Genomic DNA, 20,573 nt, shown 5'->3' on the forward strand with positions numbered 1-20,573 from the left:
AAGATTACTTACTCTTCTCCACGTACTAACGATTGAATTGTATCCATTCACCTACTCATGCTCCTTAGATTTGAAGGTCTGTGCAGCTGGGTTTTGTTAAGCCTATTGAATGAAATTTCAGATTTTGCAGCTGTATTGGTAGTATGATATTGTTCCAAAACATTGTTCTGTGTCTGAACATGGAAACACACTCCAATTATTTCAACTAAGCTTCCTGATTTCCATAAGGTTCCTGTCAGTTGGAAGTTGTTTGCCACATGAATGGTTAGGATTACATTGTTGCTTGCCACATGGGTGCAACATGTCCATTCATGAGCAATGTTTTAAAAGTCAAGTCGGATCACAAAATAGCAAGAGGATTGAAAATGTAAATCACAAATCATAAAATCATAAGATTTTTATAATCTTTTGCAAATATAGAAAAATCTGAAATCATATTTATACAAACTGAAATCATATTAAATTATAGAAAATCTGAGCTTCTTATGATCAAATCAACTAACTAAACCAACCACTATCATAAAAATTCATCTATCAGCCATCATACAGTGCCATTAACAATTTCTGCTTTTAGGCAACTGTCTTCAAGGAATGAATCTAGACTGTCCATAGTTACAAACTTACGACCTATGGGATGCCCTAAAAGAATCACACCAGTCAGATGATCCTATCCACCTGAAAAGTAGCCGTCTATTTTTTTATGACCATCTTTTATCTGAGTTGTATGCCATGGATGGATGGTTAAGATCATCTGTTGAAAGTGATTCGTTAGAATCATAAGCAATCCATTATAAGGGAGCTTTTGATTTTTTGGACGTGCTGTTTCCAGGCATGCCCTTGAATCATTTCTACCAAAGAGATAAGTGGACTCTCTAGCACTGAACTGTACCTGTACATTACACATTAATACGTTGCTAAAAAAGCACCAAACTTATTCCATTACGAATCTCTTTTCTCATTAATACATATGATTAGTACATGATTTATTACTAGCCTTGACTAATATGTTTATTAGAATAGAAAGGCCTAATCACAATAGCCTTTCATCTCAAAATTAATGCACTACTGAAACTTAAGAGCAGTTAAAATCAGAACTTTGTACTTAGGCTTAAAAAGTGTTGAAGAATAGACAATCCATACAAAGTAAGACAGTTAGTTCAAGACATACAGGTATGATAGAGGGAGACCAGCCAAGAAGTTAACTGATCCAGTAAATTGGTTGCTCTGCAGGTCACTGACAGAATTAACCATGGATCGTTAATGGTATCAACTCACATTGCAATAAAAAAATTGGATAGATTGAAGAAACTTAGCAGAAATTGTAAATTGCACTGTGTGCTCATATTAGTCTTTCCAAATGTATAAACCTGGGCAAATCTCAACCAAATAGAGAAAAGATCATCTAATAATTAACACCAGGACAAACTGTAGAGTCATCTGATTTGCATGACCATTCCTTCAAAACTAAGAAATGTCTTTGAAAACTATCAAACCTCACCAAGATTATATGACCACGATGCAACTAGCAGTTTAGAATCTGCCTGAAACATGTCACAATTAAACAACTAACAAACCTCACCTTTTTCACCAATCCTACTCTTCCAACAGTCCATAGAAGTTTACCACAAAGGTGAAAAAGGTGGAATAAACTTTAGATAAAATTAAACAACTTCAACATATCAACAGATTAGATGTTAAAGAAGATTGTTGGTAATGTATACATAAATTTTCAGTTCTGACAAGTGGGACCATGCTTTAGAAATCCATTCTTACCCTAATTTTCTAATATACCAGTAAAAGAAGAAAGAAACTTCAACAAACCAACAATAACAACAATCCTATTAAAACACATTAACACCCAACAAACAGTAAATGCTCAATAAACATGAAAAGACCATGAAAACACAAAGCAGAAGGAAACCAACCTGTAGATCATAGTCAATTGAACCTCACCAAAGTAAACTTGATATGAAAGTCCTTAAATAGAAGATAGGGCTGTAAAAATATAATAATTTATTAAAATCAAGAAGAACACAATAAGTAAAAGTAAATTATATGACAAAATTATATTGATCAAACGTTTACCTGATTCAAGAGCTTCAATTTCAGCCATATTTTCTTCAACTTGAATTGGGAGAGGTGAAGCACGTAACCAATCTTGTGCACAAATTAAGCATTTCACAAGCTTAGGGGTAAGAGAACTATGGAATTGATCTAGAACATGACCTCCAGTACTAAAAGCCGATTCAGAAGCAACGGTAGATACAGGAATGGCTAAAATATCCCTTGCAACTTGAGAAAGAACTCGATACTTTGAGCTATTCACTTTCCACCAATTCAAAATTTCAAAGTTTGGATCATCCTTTTCACAAGATTCCTCCAAATATTTGTCCACTTCAGACTTGCCTCCATAATTCTCTTCTTCTTCTAAATGTTTTTGAAACTTCGATTTGAGAGAAATTAATTGCTCACTTGTACAACTAATTGATTAGTCGACATTTATGTCAAAAATTGCTTGACTTGAAGAAGAATCAACTGACTGCAACTTTTGATACTCATCATAAATACGATTGAATGTCTCTCTTATCTTCTTAGTGAGCTCAATCACCATGGCAGGTTCGTAAACTTCAGAATAACAAAACTTCACATATTTTAATTTATAACAGGGATCCAACACAACAACAATCAATAACATCATATTCACCTTGTCAATATTTCCCTAATACTTCTCAAATTTAATCTTCATTTTCTTAGCCATGACATTTAAAGTAGAATTCATATTGATTGACTATTCGGATAAGAAACTTTCAATGGCACAAGCTTCATGAAAATATGAATTAGAAGTGATATATAAAGAACCAGACAAGCGAACAGTTGCATCATAGAATTTCTGTAAAAATTTTGTAAAAACCCGAGCATCATCCCAATCACTAGTGATAGGCGGTCCATCATGAAGTTTTATGGTGAAATGTGGATCTTCCTCTTCTAAATCTCTCAAATGCTTTTTGGAACTTTGTTACAGCATCTAGCATGAGATATGTGGAGTTCCACCTAGTTTGAACATCTAGGCACAAACAACTTTTATATGTTATTCTCTCTTTCTCTACACATGCCTTGAAACGTTGTTCTATTTGTGGAGAACTCTTAACATACCTCACTGCCCCACGAATTCGAGTTAATGAATCTTTTAATTCAATTAACCCATCTTTCACAATTAAATTAAGAATATGTGCACAACACCTCATGTGAAAGAATTCGCCGCCTAAAATGAAAGTATCACTCTTCTTAGACATCTTTCTTTTTATATATGAAATAGCAACATCATTGGAACTTGCATTATCCACAGTAAGCGTGCATAGTTTCTCTATACCCTATTCCATTAAACATGCCTCCACTGCTCGACCAATTTCTTCACCTTTGTGACTAGAAATCATACAAAAGTTTAAAATTCTTTTATGTAATTTCCAGTCTTTGATAAAATGAGTTGTAAGGCACATGTAAGAAAGATTCTGCACTGAGGTCTATGAATCCGTAGTGAGACAAATTCTTTGATTTGAGTTCACTAATAAATCCTTCATTTTTTTTCTCTCACTCACATACAATGTCATACAATCCCTTGCCATTGTAGTACGTGATAATATTTTGAAATTAGGTTGCATGACGCTACAAAAGTAATGAAATCCTTCATGCTCAACAAACTTAAAAGGCAACTCATCTACGATTATCATTTTTGCAAGTGCTTCTCTACATAGATCTTGATCAAATTTCCACACGCCAAGAGTACTACCACTATCTTCTGATATTGAATGCATTGACAAAAGTTTCTGTTTCTTGTCTTTATTTTGAAAATTCTTGGGACACTTTGATATATGTTTTCTCAAAGTGCTAGTCCCATTCTCACTCAACCATGCATAGAATGAACTACAGTAGTTACATCTAGCCCCTTTAGCTTTTCCATCCCCGTCATTTACAATTTTTGTAAAATGATCCCAAATGTCAGATTTACGACCCTTGTCTTTAGGAAGACATACCTTTGCATGAGATGGAGAATTAGTGATAGAGAGCTCTTGAGGATTATTTGTCTCTCCAGTACTTGACATCTAATAAGAATTAAGATATACAAAAAAAAAAATATATCAATAAAACACCTAACATTCAATAAAACATTGATATAATGTGTTTGGTTGCAACCAAACACCCTAAAACATTCAATAACAACAATGTAAATTATCATTTCATTCCATCTGCAATCGAAATTTTGCATGTCAGAAGGAAGAAACCATACATACAGTTTTTGCAAACTTAGCTTAGAAACAAGGGAGAACATATTAACCAATCATGGAGGAAAAAACTTTTTCCATTTATCATCCATTCATGAGAATGGCAAAACAAAAGAAAGCAGATGATGACTTAATAACAACATCATGCTAGCTCTTTGTAAGGCATATGCAAGTATGCCTCAAGATAAAACATTTGTAGCTTCAAAGTTGCCAATGGAAGTACACTTGACTACTGTGGCTGCAGTCGAGTGTACCACATTTACCAACTCAAGATCACATCTAAATATAAAATACTACAATCCACACAAAACATTTCTTGTTAAGCCATTTTATCAAATAGTTAGAGGCATTACATAATGGCTCTCTAAAATCCAACTATTAAGATCTAAAATCATGTTCAGTTAACATTGCAAGTAACAAAAGGCAAAACAAAAACCACCTAAAAAACTTAGCAGTCTTCACAACACAAACTCTCAAAACTCAACCAAACAGATACCCCAATAACTGTTTTAGGCTGTTAGTGATATAACAAGAGATTTCTTGGTATTAAGTGCAATCAAATGCACCCTTCAACCACCAGGAATTTTTCTGATGCTGGACTCTAAGTTTTCAGCTTGAGCAAGCAGGCCCATGGTTCAATTATCCACACCATTGCTCTCATGGACCTTGCCACCTAAAAATTTCTTTGTCAGGGCAGTCCAGAGTTGTAACCCTTGGAATAGTGGCCCGCAAATAGGGATGTGTGGTAACAGGAAAGCCCGAAAGCTGTTCTCGTCCCTGTCAGGGGAGATGTCAACCGTCTCTCCTTACAACGAACACTAGTGGCCCGCAAATAGTATAAGAAAACAAATGCAACAATGGTTCATATTTAATAAAACATTTATAAAAAATCAATAACATTGATAATTGCTAATTACCATCACAGATAATGATGAAGAAGCCGTTGTTGAAGTTCAGATCAAGATTCGAGATGGCCAGAGAGAGACGGCCAGCGATGGAGGATCGTAGAGGGGCGGCCAGCGCGAGAGGGATGGCTGTACGTGGTTTTTTTGAACTATTTACTCTGCAAAGAGAAGATTACTACTGTAAATGCAAGAAAATGGGGGAGAAATTTGAGACGGATTAGAGATTTCGAGCTAGGGTTTTGAAAGGGGGGAGAAATTTGAAAAATCTAGAAAGAAAATGGTGTACCGAAAGAGAGAGAGCATTGCGGTGATTGGGACGGCGAGAGAGAGGGTTTTCCGGTGATTGGGAGTTGGGAAGGGCGGACGGAGAGAGAGAGAGAGAGAGAGAGAGAGAGAGAGAGAGAGAGAGCGGCGATGCTGGCGAGAGAGAGAGGGCAGGCGCAGGGAGTGCAGCGAGAGAGAGAGAGAGAGGGCAAGGGCAGGGAGTGCGGCGCAAGAAAGAGGGCAGGGCTATGTAATGTTAGGGTTTTTTTTTTTTGTTTTTAAATACGGATCACGGTTTGGATCCACGGTTCCTGCACGGATTGGTTCTACGGTTCGGGTATACGGTTCGGTTAACGGTTCAAATTGGTTCTGCAGGACCCTAAATCGAAACCGAACCGTTCCTAACTGTTCTCTAAATATTGGAACCAGAACCGAACCGTTAGCACCCTGGAACCGGACCAAACCGGACCGATCCAACGGTTCCGGTCCGGTTACACGGTTCCAACGGTTAAATGTACACCCCTAGGAAAGGGTAGATGGATATGATCCACCAGATCCCGATCTCTCAAACTCTTGATCCCAATTGAAGCATGACCACAAGATCGAACTGCCAAGCTTTCCCATTCTTTTTATTCCGATTATTGTATGGCTTGGGATTCGATTTAGCCAATGTCTAATTTCTCCCGAGTTGGGGCTGAATCATAATCATATTTGCTTAGATAAGGGTCCATTTTTCAGATATTCAGAACATTCTTAATTGTCACAAATCTTTCAAATGTCTTTGAGAATACCTCCCATTATGGAAGGATTGTGAGAGACAGACTCACCGCGTGTATCATAGTTGGATTTTGTGATAAGATATATTTTCTTGGTGCGTCTTTTATTGCATGCTACCTTTATTTATTAGCACATTAATAGTACCCAAGTGGTATTCTAAGATTTGATATTCTAAAGGCATGCGTTAGCATATGTGCATCTGTATTAATAACCGAATGCATACCACCGAAAGAAGATCAATGGAAGATCTTACCACGTGTGAGTAGAAGTTCAGCCAATATCAAGCCTATAATAACAACACATGACGACCTTTCATTGGTCCAACTTTGGACGCCCAAAACAAGGTGTAAACGAGCCCAATAAGTTACCAACAGTAGGTGTTAAATCCCCACTATCTACTGTGGTGTGGTCCACTTGAGCTTTGAATATGATTTGATTTTAGGCTCACGCCCTCAAATGAGCTTTTGAAAAAGGGATGAATGGCATGGAATCCAACCATGCAATCCGCATCCAGTGGAGCCGGAATCACCAAAATACCGTAGAAGGTAGGGCTCACCATGATGCACGTGTTTTACATCCACCCCATTTACCTGTTTTACCCGATCATTTTAGGGCATGAGTCCAAAGCCCAGAAATGAAGCAGATTCGGAGCTCAATTGGACTACATAGAAACCATGGGGATACATCCACCGTTGAAACCTTCCTAAAGCCCACTATAGTGTTTATTTGCCAAAACTAGATGAAGGGAAAATATAAATATCAATTTGACATGAAACTTTTGTGGTCTTCAATCACCATTGTTTCCTTGCTGGTGTGGTTGACTTTAACTTTTTATCCTCTTTATTTTTTGGGCTAATGCTCTAAAACGAACTTTTAAAAAATAGATGGATGGAGTAAATGAAACACATGATCACAGTGGAAATTACAAGAAGAAATTGTGACAAGGGGGTAGATTTTGACTGATCATTTTAGGTCATTAGCCTAAAAGGGAAAGATCCAAGGCTCAAATTGACCACATCACAAGAAGCAATCATGACGATGGGGATTGAAACCTTCCTAAGGCCCACCATGATGTTTATTTACCATCCAACCTATTCATAAGGTAACATATACCTGGATGAAGATAAAACATAAATGTTAGCTTGATCCAAAACATTTGTGGCCCCTAAGAAGTTTTCAGCGGTAGGCGTTCAATCCCCACTGTTTCTTATGGTGTAGTCTACTTAAGTATTCAATCTACCTCATTTTTTGTCTCATGACCTAAAGTGATTTGTCAAAATGGATGGATGGCATGGATAAAATACATACATCATGGTGGGCCCATAGAGCTCCTAGCAAGACTGTCCATCTCTAGCTAGGTTTGAGGGCGATAGTACCCCTTCTGCGTTTATACCGTGTGGGCTCAACACTCCCTTTTCTTCTCCATTTTCATATTCATTTTCTTTCTTTTTCTCTGTAACCAGACAGATGGAATAGATTGTATTAATTTCATACAATGAAGTCATGGGTTGGAGTGCACATGCGGCTCAATTCACTTCTTAGTTGGGTCCCAGCCATGTCGGGTCCCAAAGTGAATTGGGCCCGGGCTAGAAAATGAGCTCATTTAGATAAATGGGTGGCGCTCAGGTTTAGACCAACCTGACCCGTCCTGCTCATATAGTGCACCATTTGGCTGGGCCAGATGATCAACCTGGCCCAGCCTAGATGATCGACCTGGCCCAGCCCATAACCCTAAGAAAAACATTCATAGCATAGTTTTGACATAAATTAGTCCAGTTGAGCTTGCCAACATATATAGAACTTCGCCTGCCATTTCAAGGCAGTAATTAGAGGTTGGGCCTTTTGGTGTGATGTGTCGAACATCAACACCGGGCATTTGATGAGTCCCCTTTAGGTTATGGGATATCGCAAAAATCTTATGTATGAGGAACTAAGGTGGGCCATACCATCTAAAACCATGTGAAGGTGCCTAAAACATATAAAAGCACTTGGTGGGGCCTACTTGAGTTTTGGACGCAAGTGAAACTTGGTCTGACCCCTCATCCAAGTGGGACACACACAATGGATGGGCTGGATTTGGGAACCACATCTCTATTGTCCTAATTAATGATTATGAATGTTTTAATGGGAGTGTAACCCCTCTCAACTTTTGTATGTGGTGTGGCCTACTCAAGTCATAGATTGACTTGATTTTTAAGCCTGTAGCCCAGTATGGAATTGTGCATCTCACAGCTGATGGTGTTGATGTTCAACACACATCATGGTGGGGCCCTATATATATGTATATACAGGGAGAGAGAGAGAGAGAGAGAGAGAGAGAGAGAGAGAGAGAGAGAGAGAGAGAGAGAGAGAGAGAGAGAGAGTTTGTTTGGCTGACTAAATATTCAAAGACATTACATTTACTTGCATAAGCCTCACCTAATTGCCAGCTCAATTGAGCATATGTACCTACCGTTGAAACCTCCCTGGCGTCTAACCTTATGCTTATATGTCATCTTTAATAAGGTCACTCCTATGAACTGAAATCACAAAAATTAGCCTAATCCAAAACCTTTATAGCCTCACAACTGTTTCAACAATAGACGCCCACTTAAGTTTTGGATTTACATTATATTTAGGCCCATGTCCTAACATGATCTGGCAAAATGGAAGGACATGGTGCATTTCCCACAAACATCACAGTAGGCTCCACCTAACTTTCGGTTGTAGGAAGTTCTTGCGAAAGGCTTTCACAGGGAATCTGCATCCATACTCGGCTACGTGTGATTGTTTGGCTGACCAAAAATTCAAATACATTTACTTGCATATGCCCCACCTAATTGCTGGCTCAGGTCTGCACATGCACAAACTGTTAGTGTATCTAAAGGCCTGTGCATGAAGTGGAGCTTGCCAGCATATATCGAGTTTCACCTGCCCTTTCAAGGCAGTAATTGAAGGTTGGGCCTTTTGGTGTGATGGGCACTAAAGTTTTAATAATAGCACACTTACATTCTTAAACCTAGGTCGGGTTGGTTGACCCCAACCCAGTTAGTCCGGTTGGGCTGCCAAAAATCTTAATTGGATCAGGTCAGGTTAGGTTTGTGGATGGGTTGGGCTTGGGCTTACCTCAACTTAGACTGAACTCAACCCATTGCCATGCCTATCTGTGGTCTACCACTTTATAAAAATGGTGTAAACAGACCTTAAGTCAAACCATTCAAATCATGGGTCCCATTTTAGATGGGATGATAGTTCGACTAATGGACGTTTCTTTATTAAATTTGAACATTTAAATTCAAATCTTTTGGCTGTCACAATCCATTTGATGGCCATTGATTGGACGGTTAACATCATCTAATTGCCTTTTGTGGTTCCGACATATAGCACTCTCCGTCTAGCCTACAAACCAATAGCACCCTACGTCCCGCCTTTCCTCTCTCTATTGGATCAACCATGTTGGCCATGCACGTGACATCCACATGCCCCCTCATAGATTGTGTTGGGCCCCACCGATAGTGATGGCCAAAAAATGCCATTTTATGCTTTTTATATAAACTAAGGTTAAAAAGAACTTTTTCCCTTAGTCAATAATAAATGATAACGTCTATGATATGATTCAGTCAATTACTGTCAACTGATATTAACCATAAGGTAGTTTTTGAACAATAAAGAAAAGAGAAAGGAGTTATTTGGAAATATGCATAAATATCGTGAATCATTTTTTTATTTATTTTTGTTATTAAGATGTTTCCTAATTACAAAGCTTATGCGGAGACCGAGTGGAGGACTCTTTCTTGCTCTCAATGGGAGTAAATATTAGGTCCGCCCTGGCCTCACTCATCTGGATGTATGTATTGTATATACACATTATCCATTTATTTTGCCAGCTCATTGTAAGGTATGAGTAAAAAAGTGAAGCATATGCAAATAATAGATGACCACAATATAGGAAATAGTGATGATTGAGTACTAATCAAGCTGATATTTGTTTTTATTTTTTATTTTTCCCTTCATTTAGGTTTGCGTAGCCTTGTCAATAAGTTGGGTGGCAAATAAACATTACGGTTGGTCATAGGAAGCTTTTAATGGTGGGCATTCAATTACCATTGTTTTCTATGGTATGTTTCACCTGATATTTGAATTTGCTTAAGTGTTGGGCTCATGCCCTTGAATGAGCTAAAATGGATGAACAACATGGATATATAAGACTGCGAATGTCATCTCGCGAGGCGGGCATGCATGCTCAAATGCATCTCATGATTGTCATGGCTTGGTCTGGTGAGCATGGGAGAGACTTAAAATAGTACGTTTAAAATTACAAAACTTGGAGTCGCTACTAGTTGAGAAAGGCCTATAATTTATAATATGCTACAACCTGGAGTCACTACTAGTTGAGAAAGGCATCTAATCTACAGTATGCTAGACCCAGACTATAGAATCGTCTTGGGTTGGGAATCGAAAATTCTCAAACTTGAGATGACTGCTGAATAAGGTTTGTAACTGAAAATTCTGAATAAGGATCTCAGTAATGGTGATGGAAGGGATTAGACACCTCAAACTTCCTGCACTTGCATGAGTCTAAGATTTTTTTACATAATCTAAAATTTTTTAAAATAATTTTCAGAATTCTAGAAAGCCTTATATTAGCAAACAAGTCCAGTTACCGATAGGAAAAAAAATAAAAAATCAACTATTGAACCATTACTCCCACAAATCACTATTAAAAAGATCACAATGTCTCAACCTAAGACATGTTTCGAAGAGATAATAGTTGCAAAGGAGAGGAAGAAAAGTTGACGCAATATATGAATGATGCAATCATATATGTTAATAACTAGATAAATTACTACTCACTCAAGTTACTTGTTAGGGAGATCACAATGTCTCAACCTAGGGGGAACTTAAGAATATGTTAACTACTACTAAAGATGAACTAATGCAATACGCAAGTGATCAAAGAAAAGAAAGGCAAGTTCAAGCAAATCTTAGCTTTCGTTGCACCAGGATCCAAAAATTCAGCAAAGTACAGAGCATACAACCAAATTTGCTTGAACAATAAGAAGGTAAGTATATGGGAGTAGGAAAATGCAAAATGTAAATAGAAAAGTAAGAGGGGACGACTAGATTACCGCTGATGCACTTAGAAATGTGGGAGGAGGAAATGAGGGCTAATGACTCTTGTTAGAGGAGATGACTATAAATCTCAGATCCCAACCCTACTCTACTGACGGTATCAGTTGAGATGGCTTAAATGTAAGTGTGGGCAGAGATGGATATTTAGGATGATGGTGGAACTATTTAGGCTACACTCAAACTCGCACCCTTACTCACTTAATTGCTCTCTACATTTATTAATTACTCTCTAACTCACATTAACCACTCTCTAACTAGATTTTGCTGGATATAATTAGATCAAGTGCCTTTCACTATCTTAGATCTCCCTCCTTGGAAATGAAAGGAGTGGGCCTTTATTTATAGTGATTAGCTTGGCAATTCAGTAGATTGTAGTAACTTGGAGGGCAAAAATTGCCCTGTGGCAAGATTTGAATGGTTGGAGTACACGTAGCATGATGGACATTTATTTTATTTTTTCCCTGTCCAGAGTCTTTGTCACGCTCCAAATTCAAAAATTGGGTTCACAAAATTCCCGATAGCCGAATCCGATGTCGACAGCCTACGTAGTACCCCATTCTCGGCTCCCAACACTCATACGCTAGATGCCGATCTTGGGATCTTACAAGGAGGATTTTCAACACGAATTTATCTCATAAGAAGCATAACCACAAGTATACCCAAATCACAGGAACAACATCATCATCACATCTAGACGTAACTCATAAGGAAGAGGAAACATGATATCATCATATAAAATCAGAGATAGCATACAAGATACATCATATAATCAATGATCAAAGAGATGGGATAGCGGTCTCGAATGTCGGTCTCGCGCTCCCAAGATGCCTCATCAGCACTATTGTGACCCCTACTGAACCTTAGATCCTGGATAAAAAATGATTAAAATTAGGATACCTTGCAGCCTCAGAATTTTTACAAACGATTAATCTAACAAGACGGTCCTATGGCTTAGTCACGTGAATCGTCGGTGATTCCTTCTGACGACTGAGGGTCCTGCTGGGTTGTATAAAGTATGCCCTGTGCCTGTTGGGGAGGTATGTGTCTTCTCTGTGATCGTCGTTGCCGCGACTGCTACTGGGGTCCCAATGGTAGGAGCTTCTGTCGCTGCTGCCGGTGCTGAAGGCGGGGACACTCTTGCCAATGGTGTCTCGTCTCGCCGCACCCATGACAGACACTAGTGAACTGCCTCGGAGGTGGTACTAGGGGTGTTGCCGATGCTCGAATGGCTGGGCGATTCTTGTGCCTCTGCGACAGTCGACCTCACTGCTGCTGGGAGTTGCTGGAGGGGGCCTGCCTCTTCCGGTCTCTTCTTTGGTCACGATCTCTCTGCGAACTGACCCACTCGGCCTCATAAATCTGGGCCCTCCATACTACCTCCTCAAAAGTCAGGAGCATCACCCAACAACACGGCCTCGGAGACCATAACGTAAGCCGTTCTCGAAACGGTGAGCCTTCCGCTCCTCTTCGTCAACCAAATATGGTGCGAATCTGGACAACGCTACAAAACGAACCGCATACTGTGCTATAGACATGTCTCCTTGCACCAAGGTCTCGAACTCTAATGCTTGCTGTCGACGAAAGTAGTCGGGAAAATATTGCTGGTCGAATCAGTCTATGAAATCCTCCCACGTCCAGACAAAATCAGGCCCTGTAACACGGGTAACGGAGGTCCACCAGTGGTCAGCCTCACCCTGGAGAAGAAATACAGCTAACCAGACCTGCTGCTGGGTCGTACATGCCATCGTATCAAAAATTTTCTACACATCGGAGCACCATCTCTCAGCTGCTGTCGAATCTAGATCGCCTTGGAAACGTGGGGGATCGAGCTGTCGGAACTCCCGAATAAGGACGCTCGCGTGCTCCTGCTCTGCCTGGGCTGGCGAAACAATGGGGGTGCCTGCAATGCCTCTGAAGAGCGGCCGTTACAGCCTGCAACATCTGCTGTAACTAGAAGGCACTCACGGGTACGGTCGGATCCGCACTGGTCTCAGGTGGAGGAACAACGTCCTCAGGCTAGGGAGCAGGGATCTCTGGTGGTGGAGTGGGAGTCGCTCGCGTCACTCTTCTGGGTGGCATGTCCTATATAAAGGAACAAAGGCGCCTATTATCCTTAAATACTCTTGAATATACACACGATGGTGAGCTCTATCAGAAAGTCTCTAAGTTATTTGAACTTGGGGACCTAATCATTTTAAGTTCTCAACAATCATAGAGTGTAGGGTATCTATCAACAGATATGTGATGTGATTCTCAGGTATTTCCAAGTTATGCTCAGATATCAACTCTTTTATGCCTCAAATTCAAAAACTTGTCTCACAAAATTTTTGATCGCCGAATCCGGTGCTGACAGCCTCCGTAGTACCCCATTCTCGGCTCCTAACATTCATACGCCAGATGCCGATCTTGGGATCCTACAATGAGAATTTTCAACACGAATTTATCTCATAAGAAGCATAACTACAAGTATACCCAAATCACAAGAACAACATCATCATCATATATCCACTAATATAAACATTTGAATACAGTGTTGAAAGGAAAATACATAGATCAAAAATCAAAGCTCCAGAAGACGGATGCACGCTCCATGCTCAACGTTGCTGCAACCTAACGCCACCTGCACGCATCTATCATGCATAAACTTATAGAAAGCTTAGAGGGTTGTATATGTGTGTGAGCAGTATATGCGTGCTCAGAATATAATATCAGAGTATACGGAAATGCTGGAAAGTCCACAAACCATACAATATCAGAGTAAACGGAAATACTGACAAGTCCATAAAAATATCATCATCCTCATCCAGGATATGCGATAAAAAGACATAACAAGCTAATGTCATATACTGAGAAAGTAATATAAATCGGCTATGTAATGCGAAAATATAATGAACCAGATATCAGATATCGAGAATGCAATACAATATGCAATTCGGAAGAGCTACCAATACCATCAGCCTCATCTAAGTCATATAAATCCAGAAACATAGCAACTCAAAATGCCATATGCCGAGGATGTAATGCAATATGCAATATGTGGTGAGAATGAAATGACCAAGCTGCAGTGTGAAGTCGGGATGATAGTACGTGATATCATAGACTATGAGGCCTATCACATAAGACTTCTATCCAAACCAGTCCCATACCTAAATTTAGATAGATAAACTCAATGTGGTAAGCTCTTGGTCTCAGATTAGTCATGCGCCCCAACCGAAATTCTGGCCTTTGCGAAAGTACACATAATAATTAGTTGCGCACCATCAGCCCGAGTGGATAGTGAATGAATAAATGAATATAATTCTGAGTATGTAACTCCTGCTCCACAAATTAGTATTGTACATCTTTGGGATCATCACAGGGGTCTAGTACACTTTACGCCATTTGCCGCCTCATCAAGCGCACAACTGGGTAAGTGGAAGAGACCTCACTATTCGCCTGTCAATATCGGGCCTAGCTCATTAATAGCAGACCCATTCCTCAAGCTGGTTAGACTCAGCGTAGCATTGCCTACTCCCTTAGGCGGGTAAGGCCACACCCCCTTCCAATTGATCATGACACAGTAGGAGACGCGGCCTACTGGTATACGACCCTCATGTGCTCATATATATCCACTCGATCTCGACGTTGGAGCGTCCTCTAGTACTTAGAGGGTTTAGAAAATTTTACCCAAGGATATCTATGGCACCCCATGTAGAAAGAGATTTTTGATTTTCCATCTGGCCATCCACGACATGCCTGTATTCGATGTTTGCTAGCGATCATAAGCCGAGTCCTGCATACCGGAGTCGGCTCGACTCGAAACTTATACCCTAGCGACCGCGCCATCGCTGTGGTTCCAACTCCGTGTCTCGCGTGTCGATGCGATACCTGGGCCAGGAGTTGTGGGCCCGTGTTCATCTCGAGGAAAACATCGCGCGTTGCGAAACTCGAGGAAATCTCTACCAAATGTCACTCAATCAAGTCAAGTACATCATCCATACCCCAGCCACCTCACCCTATCATAAGTACAAGCACCCATCTCCTCTTTCTCTAAGTCAACTCTCTCTCTCTCTCTCTCTCTCTCTCTCTCCACCCATCCCTCTTTTACCCAAATTTCAACCAAACCCATACCTTCCCATCCCCATTCCTTACAACACCCATTCCACCCATCCCTTATCAATCCATCACTCCTCTCTCTCTCTCTCTCTCATTCTCTAACAATTCCCCTAACTCCCAAGAGAGAGCTTCCAACGTCCAAACCTCTCCAAGTCTCCCAGGCCAAGTGTGACCCACTTTCCTACCCTCTCATCTCCCATCTCAACCCTTCATTCTTCATCAACCTCCATCAAGATCAAAGACAAGGAGCCTAGGAGTCCAAGGAGCTAAAGAAGGAGGCCACATGTGGATGATCCACTGTTGATTTTGAATTTTAGGGCCCACTTATTGTGGGACCCACTTGATGTATGCTTTGTATAGGGAGGGACCAATGGTGGCGGGGTCCCTCCCCTTCACATTTCTCTCTCTCTCCCCCTTATGATGGAGTGGGCCCCACCAATATGTGTTATATCTATTCCGTCCATCAGATGGTGTGGCCCGCCATATTGCAGGTGATGATCCACACCATCCACCGTTAGGACAGTGGGAATCCCACCCATTGGACTACCCTGATCCATAGCTCAAGTGGTAGTTTGGGTGAAAGATACCTCGTATCAATCACTGAGGTCTTGGTATTGATCCCTCCTGGAGGTGGCTAACAGTGAGGTGTGAGTGCTAATTAGCCAGTTAGCCCAGACATGGTACCCACCAGATGAACGGATTGACTAGTGGCCGTTGCCATGTGGGCCTCACCTTACATGATGTACGAGTTTTATTGATGGACGGTGGGATTTCACTGTGGATTGCGTCTAGTAATCTGGACTGGATTATCTTATTTTATACACACACACATGCATATCTGGGTGGGCCACTCCCACGTGGGACCCACCTTTTATGCATGAATGCCATGAGGTTTTATATGTGGTATGATCCACACCGTCCATCCAGTGTCCAAACTCTCTGGACGCTGGGTGTATCATGTTATCATATGATATATAAAATAATATTATATAATGGGTGGCCCACCACGTGGGACCCACTTGGATGAAGTGGATTGGCCGGTGCGTCTCACAGCAAGTATTCAGCTACTGTTTGACGTCACCAAGTTTTGTGGACCCTATCGTGATGTACAGGTACTATCTGTAAGTGCTATGGTTTTATGCTTCTTTGGTTGTCAAATTTTGTGGTGCAAAAACCTCAATCTATGTCTTGTGTAGCTCATTAGTATATATGTTCAAGACATTGCATCACCTCTCTAAATACTTTCCTTTAAGTTAAGAACGAATAACTACTTCAAATCATTTCAAGTAATGCAAGTACAAGCTACAACAAAAGAAGTGATCTTGTTCAAGACCCAAGTTAATTGTAATTCAAGCTACAAGAAGTATAACTCAAGATTAAGTATAATTCAAGCTCTAGAAGATCTCAAGCTCAATGTTACATCAAGTAGAGAAATCTCAAGCTTCACAATCTTCAAAGGTCAACTATCATCTGAAGAAATGAAGTCTCAATGTTCATACCTCACTTTCAAGGTATGATTGACCTTAGATTGACCTTAAGGTAGGTCATTTTGTATACATAATTCAAATTGAATTACTTTACATGTATTTGGACTGTTCTAAGATTAGTCCCAAACTTTGTTCAACTAGTCCTAACTCTGATTCGACCAGTCCAAGAAATTCCAAGAACAGTCCTAAGTTATTGCAAAATTTTAAAATTTTTTGGTTGAGCTACGACCAGTCCTGGACTCTGTTCGACCGATCGTGTGAACAATGCATGACTCGTCCTACGACCAGTCCTGGACTCTGTTCGACCGGTCGTGTGAACAATGCACGACTCGTCCTACGACCAGTCCTGGACCTACGACTCAAATTCCAGCAACTGTTCCTGGTTTCTCACGACCAGTCGTAGGATGCTCACGACTAGTCGTAGGATGCTCACGACCAGCCGTGGACACCCTACGACTAGTCGTGAAACGGTTTTATCTGATCGCGTTTAAAATTTTAAAAATCTGTTCGGTCGACGATCAGTTGTAGTGTCCTCAGGACCAGTCGTAGATGAGATTTCTGCAACTATAAATGGAACACGAATTTCAGAGTTTTATATCGAATTTCAAGAAAAATCAAGGCATCACTCTGAGATAAGTTTGTGTTCATTTTTAAGTTACATTGTGCTTATTTAATATTCTCTTTTGTTAGCTTTATTAATTTGATTTTGTTTCTATATTCCAATCTGAATTGAAAAGAGGAATTGTTGTATTCCTTCTTTTTGGAATCAAAATCAAATATAGCTAGCCCAACTGGTTTAATTTAAAATCAATTATAACCTAGAACCATTTCAAAGTGAGTATTGGACATTAAACTTCCACATTCGAACTTCTACTCCGATTGGTTCTTCCGAGCTGCTACAAAAGGAGAAATCCAGGTATTTTACTGTATTATAAATTTCCTTCATTTTGATTTTTGTTTGAGATTAAGCCAGAAAAATCTCAATCTAGTGGTTATCTGAGGAGAGCCAGGAAAACTCGGAAGTGGGGTTTTTGAATTGTGTAAGCCCATTTGAAAGACACAATTGTAAAGGTTTTAGGTGAACCTGTGAAACATATTTTCATAGTGAACGCTAATATCCCCTCTGTGAGGATATTAGGAGTTGAGTAGCAAGCTGTGTGGCTGTTGTTTAACAGTTGGTGTACACACAGGCGAACCACTATAACTCTTTATGTTTTATGGACATGTGATTTATATTTCATATCTTTTATCATTCAAGTTTGTGGAATGTATGTGTGGATGTGAATGTTGTAATATTTACATTTCAAGCACTGTGGGGAATGTTGTAATAATTTAGATTTAAATTCTTGCAATTTATTTCAATTCTCTGCTATTGATTTATTCCTCTTCGGTTTGAGTTTTTGATACGAAGAACGTTCTAAAAATAAGGTTGTCCTGCCATAAACCCTTGGTTTTTATGGTGTAAGGTTGTCCTTAGAACATCATTTGTATCAACCTCTCAATATTTATTTATTGAGGTTGCCTTTCATTTCAACATTGTGAATTGATTTCCTTTATTTGGCTATCTCATTATTTAATTTCGCTATTATTATTTTAAATTTGGCATTGTCCTATTCACCCCCCCTCCCCCCTCTAGGACATATAGCTTGGCCTTTTCAAGTGGTATCAAAGCCTAAAAGCTTATTCTAATTCTTTATATTTGGATTTATTTCTTGAGCTAATCGATATAAGCTATCGATAAGATGTCAAATTTTGATAGCCTCTCAGTCACTAGGCCTCCACCATTTGATGGCTCTAATTATGCCTATTGGAAAGCTAGGATGAGAATTTTCCTTAAATTTATGGATGAGAGTGTGTGGCAAGCCACAATGACTGAATGGAACCCCCCTACCACTGAAGTGACTGGTATCGATGGTTCAAAATCAATAAAAGTTTCACCATATTTCACTTGGACCATAGTTCAGAAAAGTGAAAGTAGTGCCAATGCAAAAGCACTAAATGCAATCACTTGTGCACTATCACCAGATGAGTTCAAAAGAATTATATCCTGCGATACTATAAAGCAAGCTTGGGATATTTTAGAAATGACACACGAGGGTACTTCAATTGTCAAGAAATCTAAAGTCCAACTCCTCACAACCAAATTTGAGAAAATTCATATGGAAGAAAATGAAATGTTTATAGACTTTTATACAAGATTAAGTGACGTTGTAAACTCTATGTAGGGTCTGGGCGATAAAATCCCAGAAAGTAAAGTGTGTACAAAGATATTACGCTCACTTCTTGAACGGTTCAATTCTAAGGTAACCGCGATCTAGGAAGTTTGTGATACAGACAATATGAGGGTAGAAGAACTAGTTGGGTCTTTATAAACCTATGAGTTAAACTTTAAAGCTCCTAAAGGTAAATCTATCGCTCTTAAATATTTTAAATGTATTTCTTAAGAAAATTCTGATTTAGAAAATTCTGAAGACGATATGGCTCTTTTAGTGAAAAAGTTTTACAAGATTTTCAAAAGTAAAAAGAGGGTTGACTTTCAAAAATCAAATGATAAGAAAAGATCTAAAACCAGAACTTGAAAATCTTTAAAAGATAGTCAATGTTACAACTGCTAAGAATATGGGCATTTAGCAAACAAGTGTCCCAAAAAGGACAAACCCAAAAAGAAGAGTATGTTGGCTACTTGGGATGAATTCTCTGATTTTGAAGCCTCTTCTGAATCAAAAGATTCTGAAACCGAGTCGGATAATGAAGTCAAAGCCCTTACAACTCTAGCCAAGTTCACTTTTTCAGAACATGATGATTCTACTAGTGAAGAAAATCTGAATAGTGATCATGAAAATGAAGAAGATCTTCAAGATGCTTACAATGCCCTATACAAGGAAAGTTGTAAAATTGCTGTAAAACTAAAACTTCAAAAAGAAAAGTTTTTAAAACTTAAAGGAAATTTTGAATCACTTGTTTTAGAAAAATCTCAAATTTCAGATTGTTTTGAAAAATCAAAATGTGATTTAGAGTTCAAAACTTCCCTAATTGAAAACCTAAAATCTGAAAATGAAAAACTTAAACTTGAAGTCTCTTCTCTTTTGAGTTTAAAGGATACATGGAGATATGTCCAAGGTGATCCAAAGTTAGAAAAACTTTTATCTGGATCAAGAAAATGTGGTGACCGATCTGGTTTGGTCTATGATAAAAGTGTTCCTCCTAAACAGAAGAATACTTTTCCTAAGTTTGTTGAAGGAGAATCTTCAAACTCAAAAGGAAATAGTTCTAATCAAAAGTTTTCTAAACATGTTAAAACTTTTCAATCTTTCAAACCTAAAAGTAATTATATTAACTATAAAAATCAGAATCAAAACCCTTTAGCTGAGAAAATAGTTGATCTACTTAAGGAGCTCTTAAAATCTAACTCAGCGGGTCATTCCTACAACAATTACAAATACAAGAAGACCAACTATACTCCTAAACCTAAAACAGTTATGAAATGGGTTCCTAAGGTTACCTGCTTGGTTGCTCACACTGCTTTCAAACCTACAAGCCCTTCAAAGTGGTACCTAGACAGTGGATGCTCATGGCATATGACTGGTGATAAAGGTATATTCACCGATCTCAAAGACATGATTGATGGGTCAGTCACTTTCGGCGATGGCAGC

The 20,573-nt window shown here is 39.3% G+C and overlaps 1 protein-coding gene and 1 pseudogene across 1 annotated transcript; both read right to left on the bottom strand.

Moving 5' to 3' along the window:
* Positions 1–1,924: 1,924 nt before the first annotated feature.
* On the bottom strand, positions 1,925–12,507 carry LOC131220040 (zinc finger BED domain-containing protein DAYSLEEPER-like). The gene is made up of 5 exons (XM_058215017.1): positions 12,365–12,507; positions 5,198–5,343; positions 2,541–2,625; positions 2,086–2,480; positions 1,925–1,995 (listed from the first exon to the last, which is right to left on the bottom strand). The coding sequence occupies exons 1-5, from the start codon at positions 12,505–12,507 to the stop codon at positions 1,979–1,981; spliced, it is 786 nt and encodes a 261-aa protein (XP_058071000.1). The 3' UTR covers positions 1,925–1,978.
* LOC131222206 (U6atac minor spliceosomal RNA) lies at positions 4,956–5,099 on the bottom strand (annotated as a pseudogene).
* Positions 12,508–20,573: the final 8,066 nt, after the last annotated feature.

This window comes from Magnolia sinica, chromosome 12 (assembly GCF_029962835.1).
Source record: "Magnolia sinica isolate HGM2019 chromosome 12, MsV1, whole genome shotgun sequence".
Taxonomy (NCBI): Eukaryota; Viridiplantae; Streptophyta; class Magnoliopsida; order Magnoliales; family Magnoliaceae; genus Magnolia; species Magnolia sinica.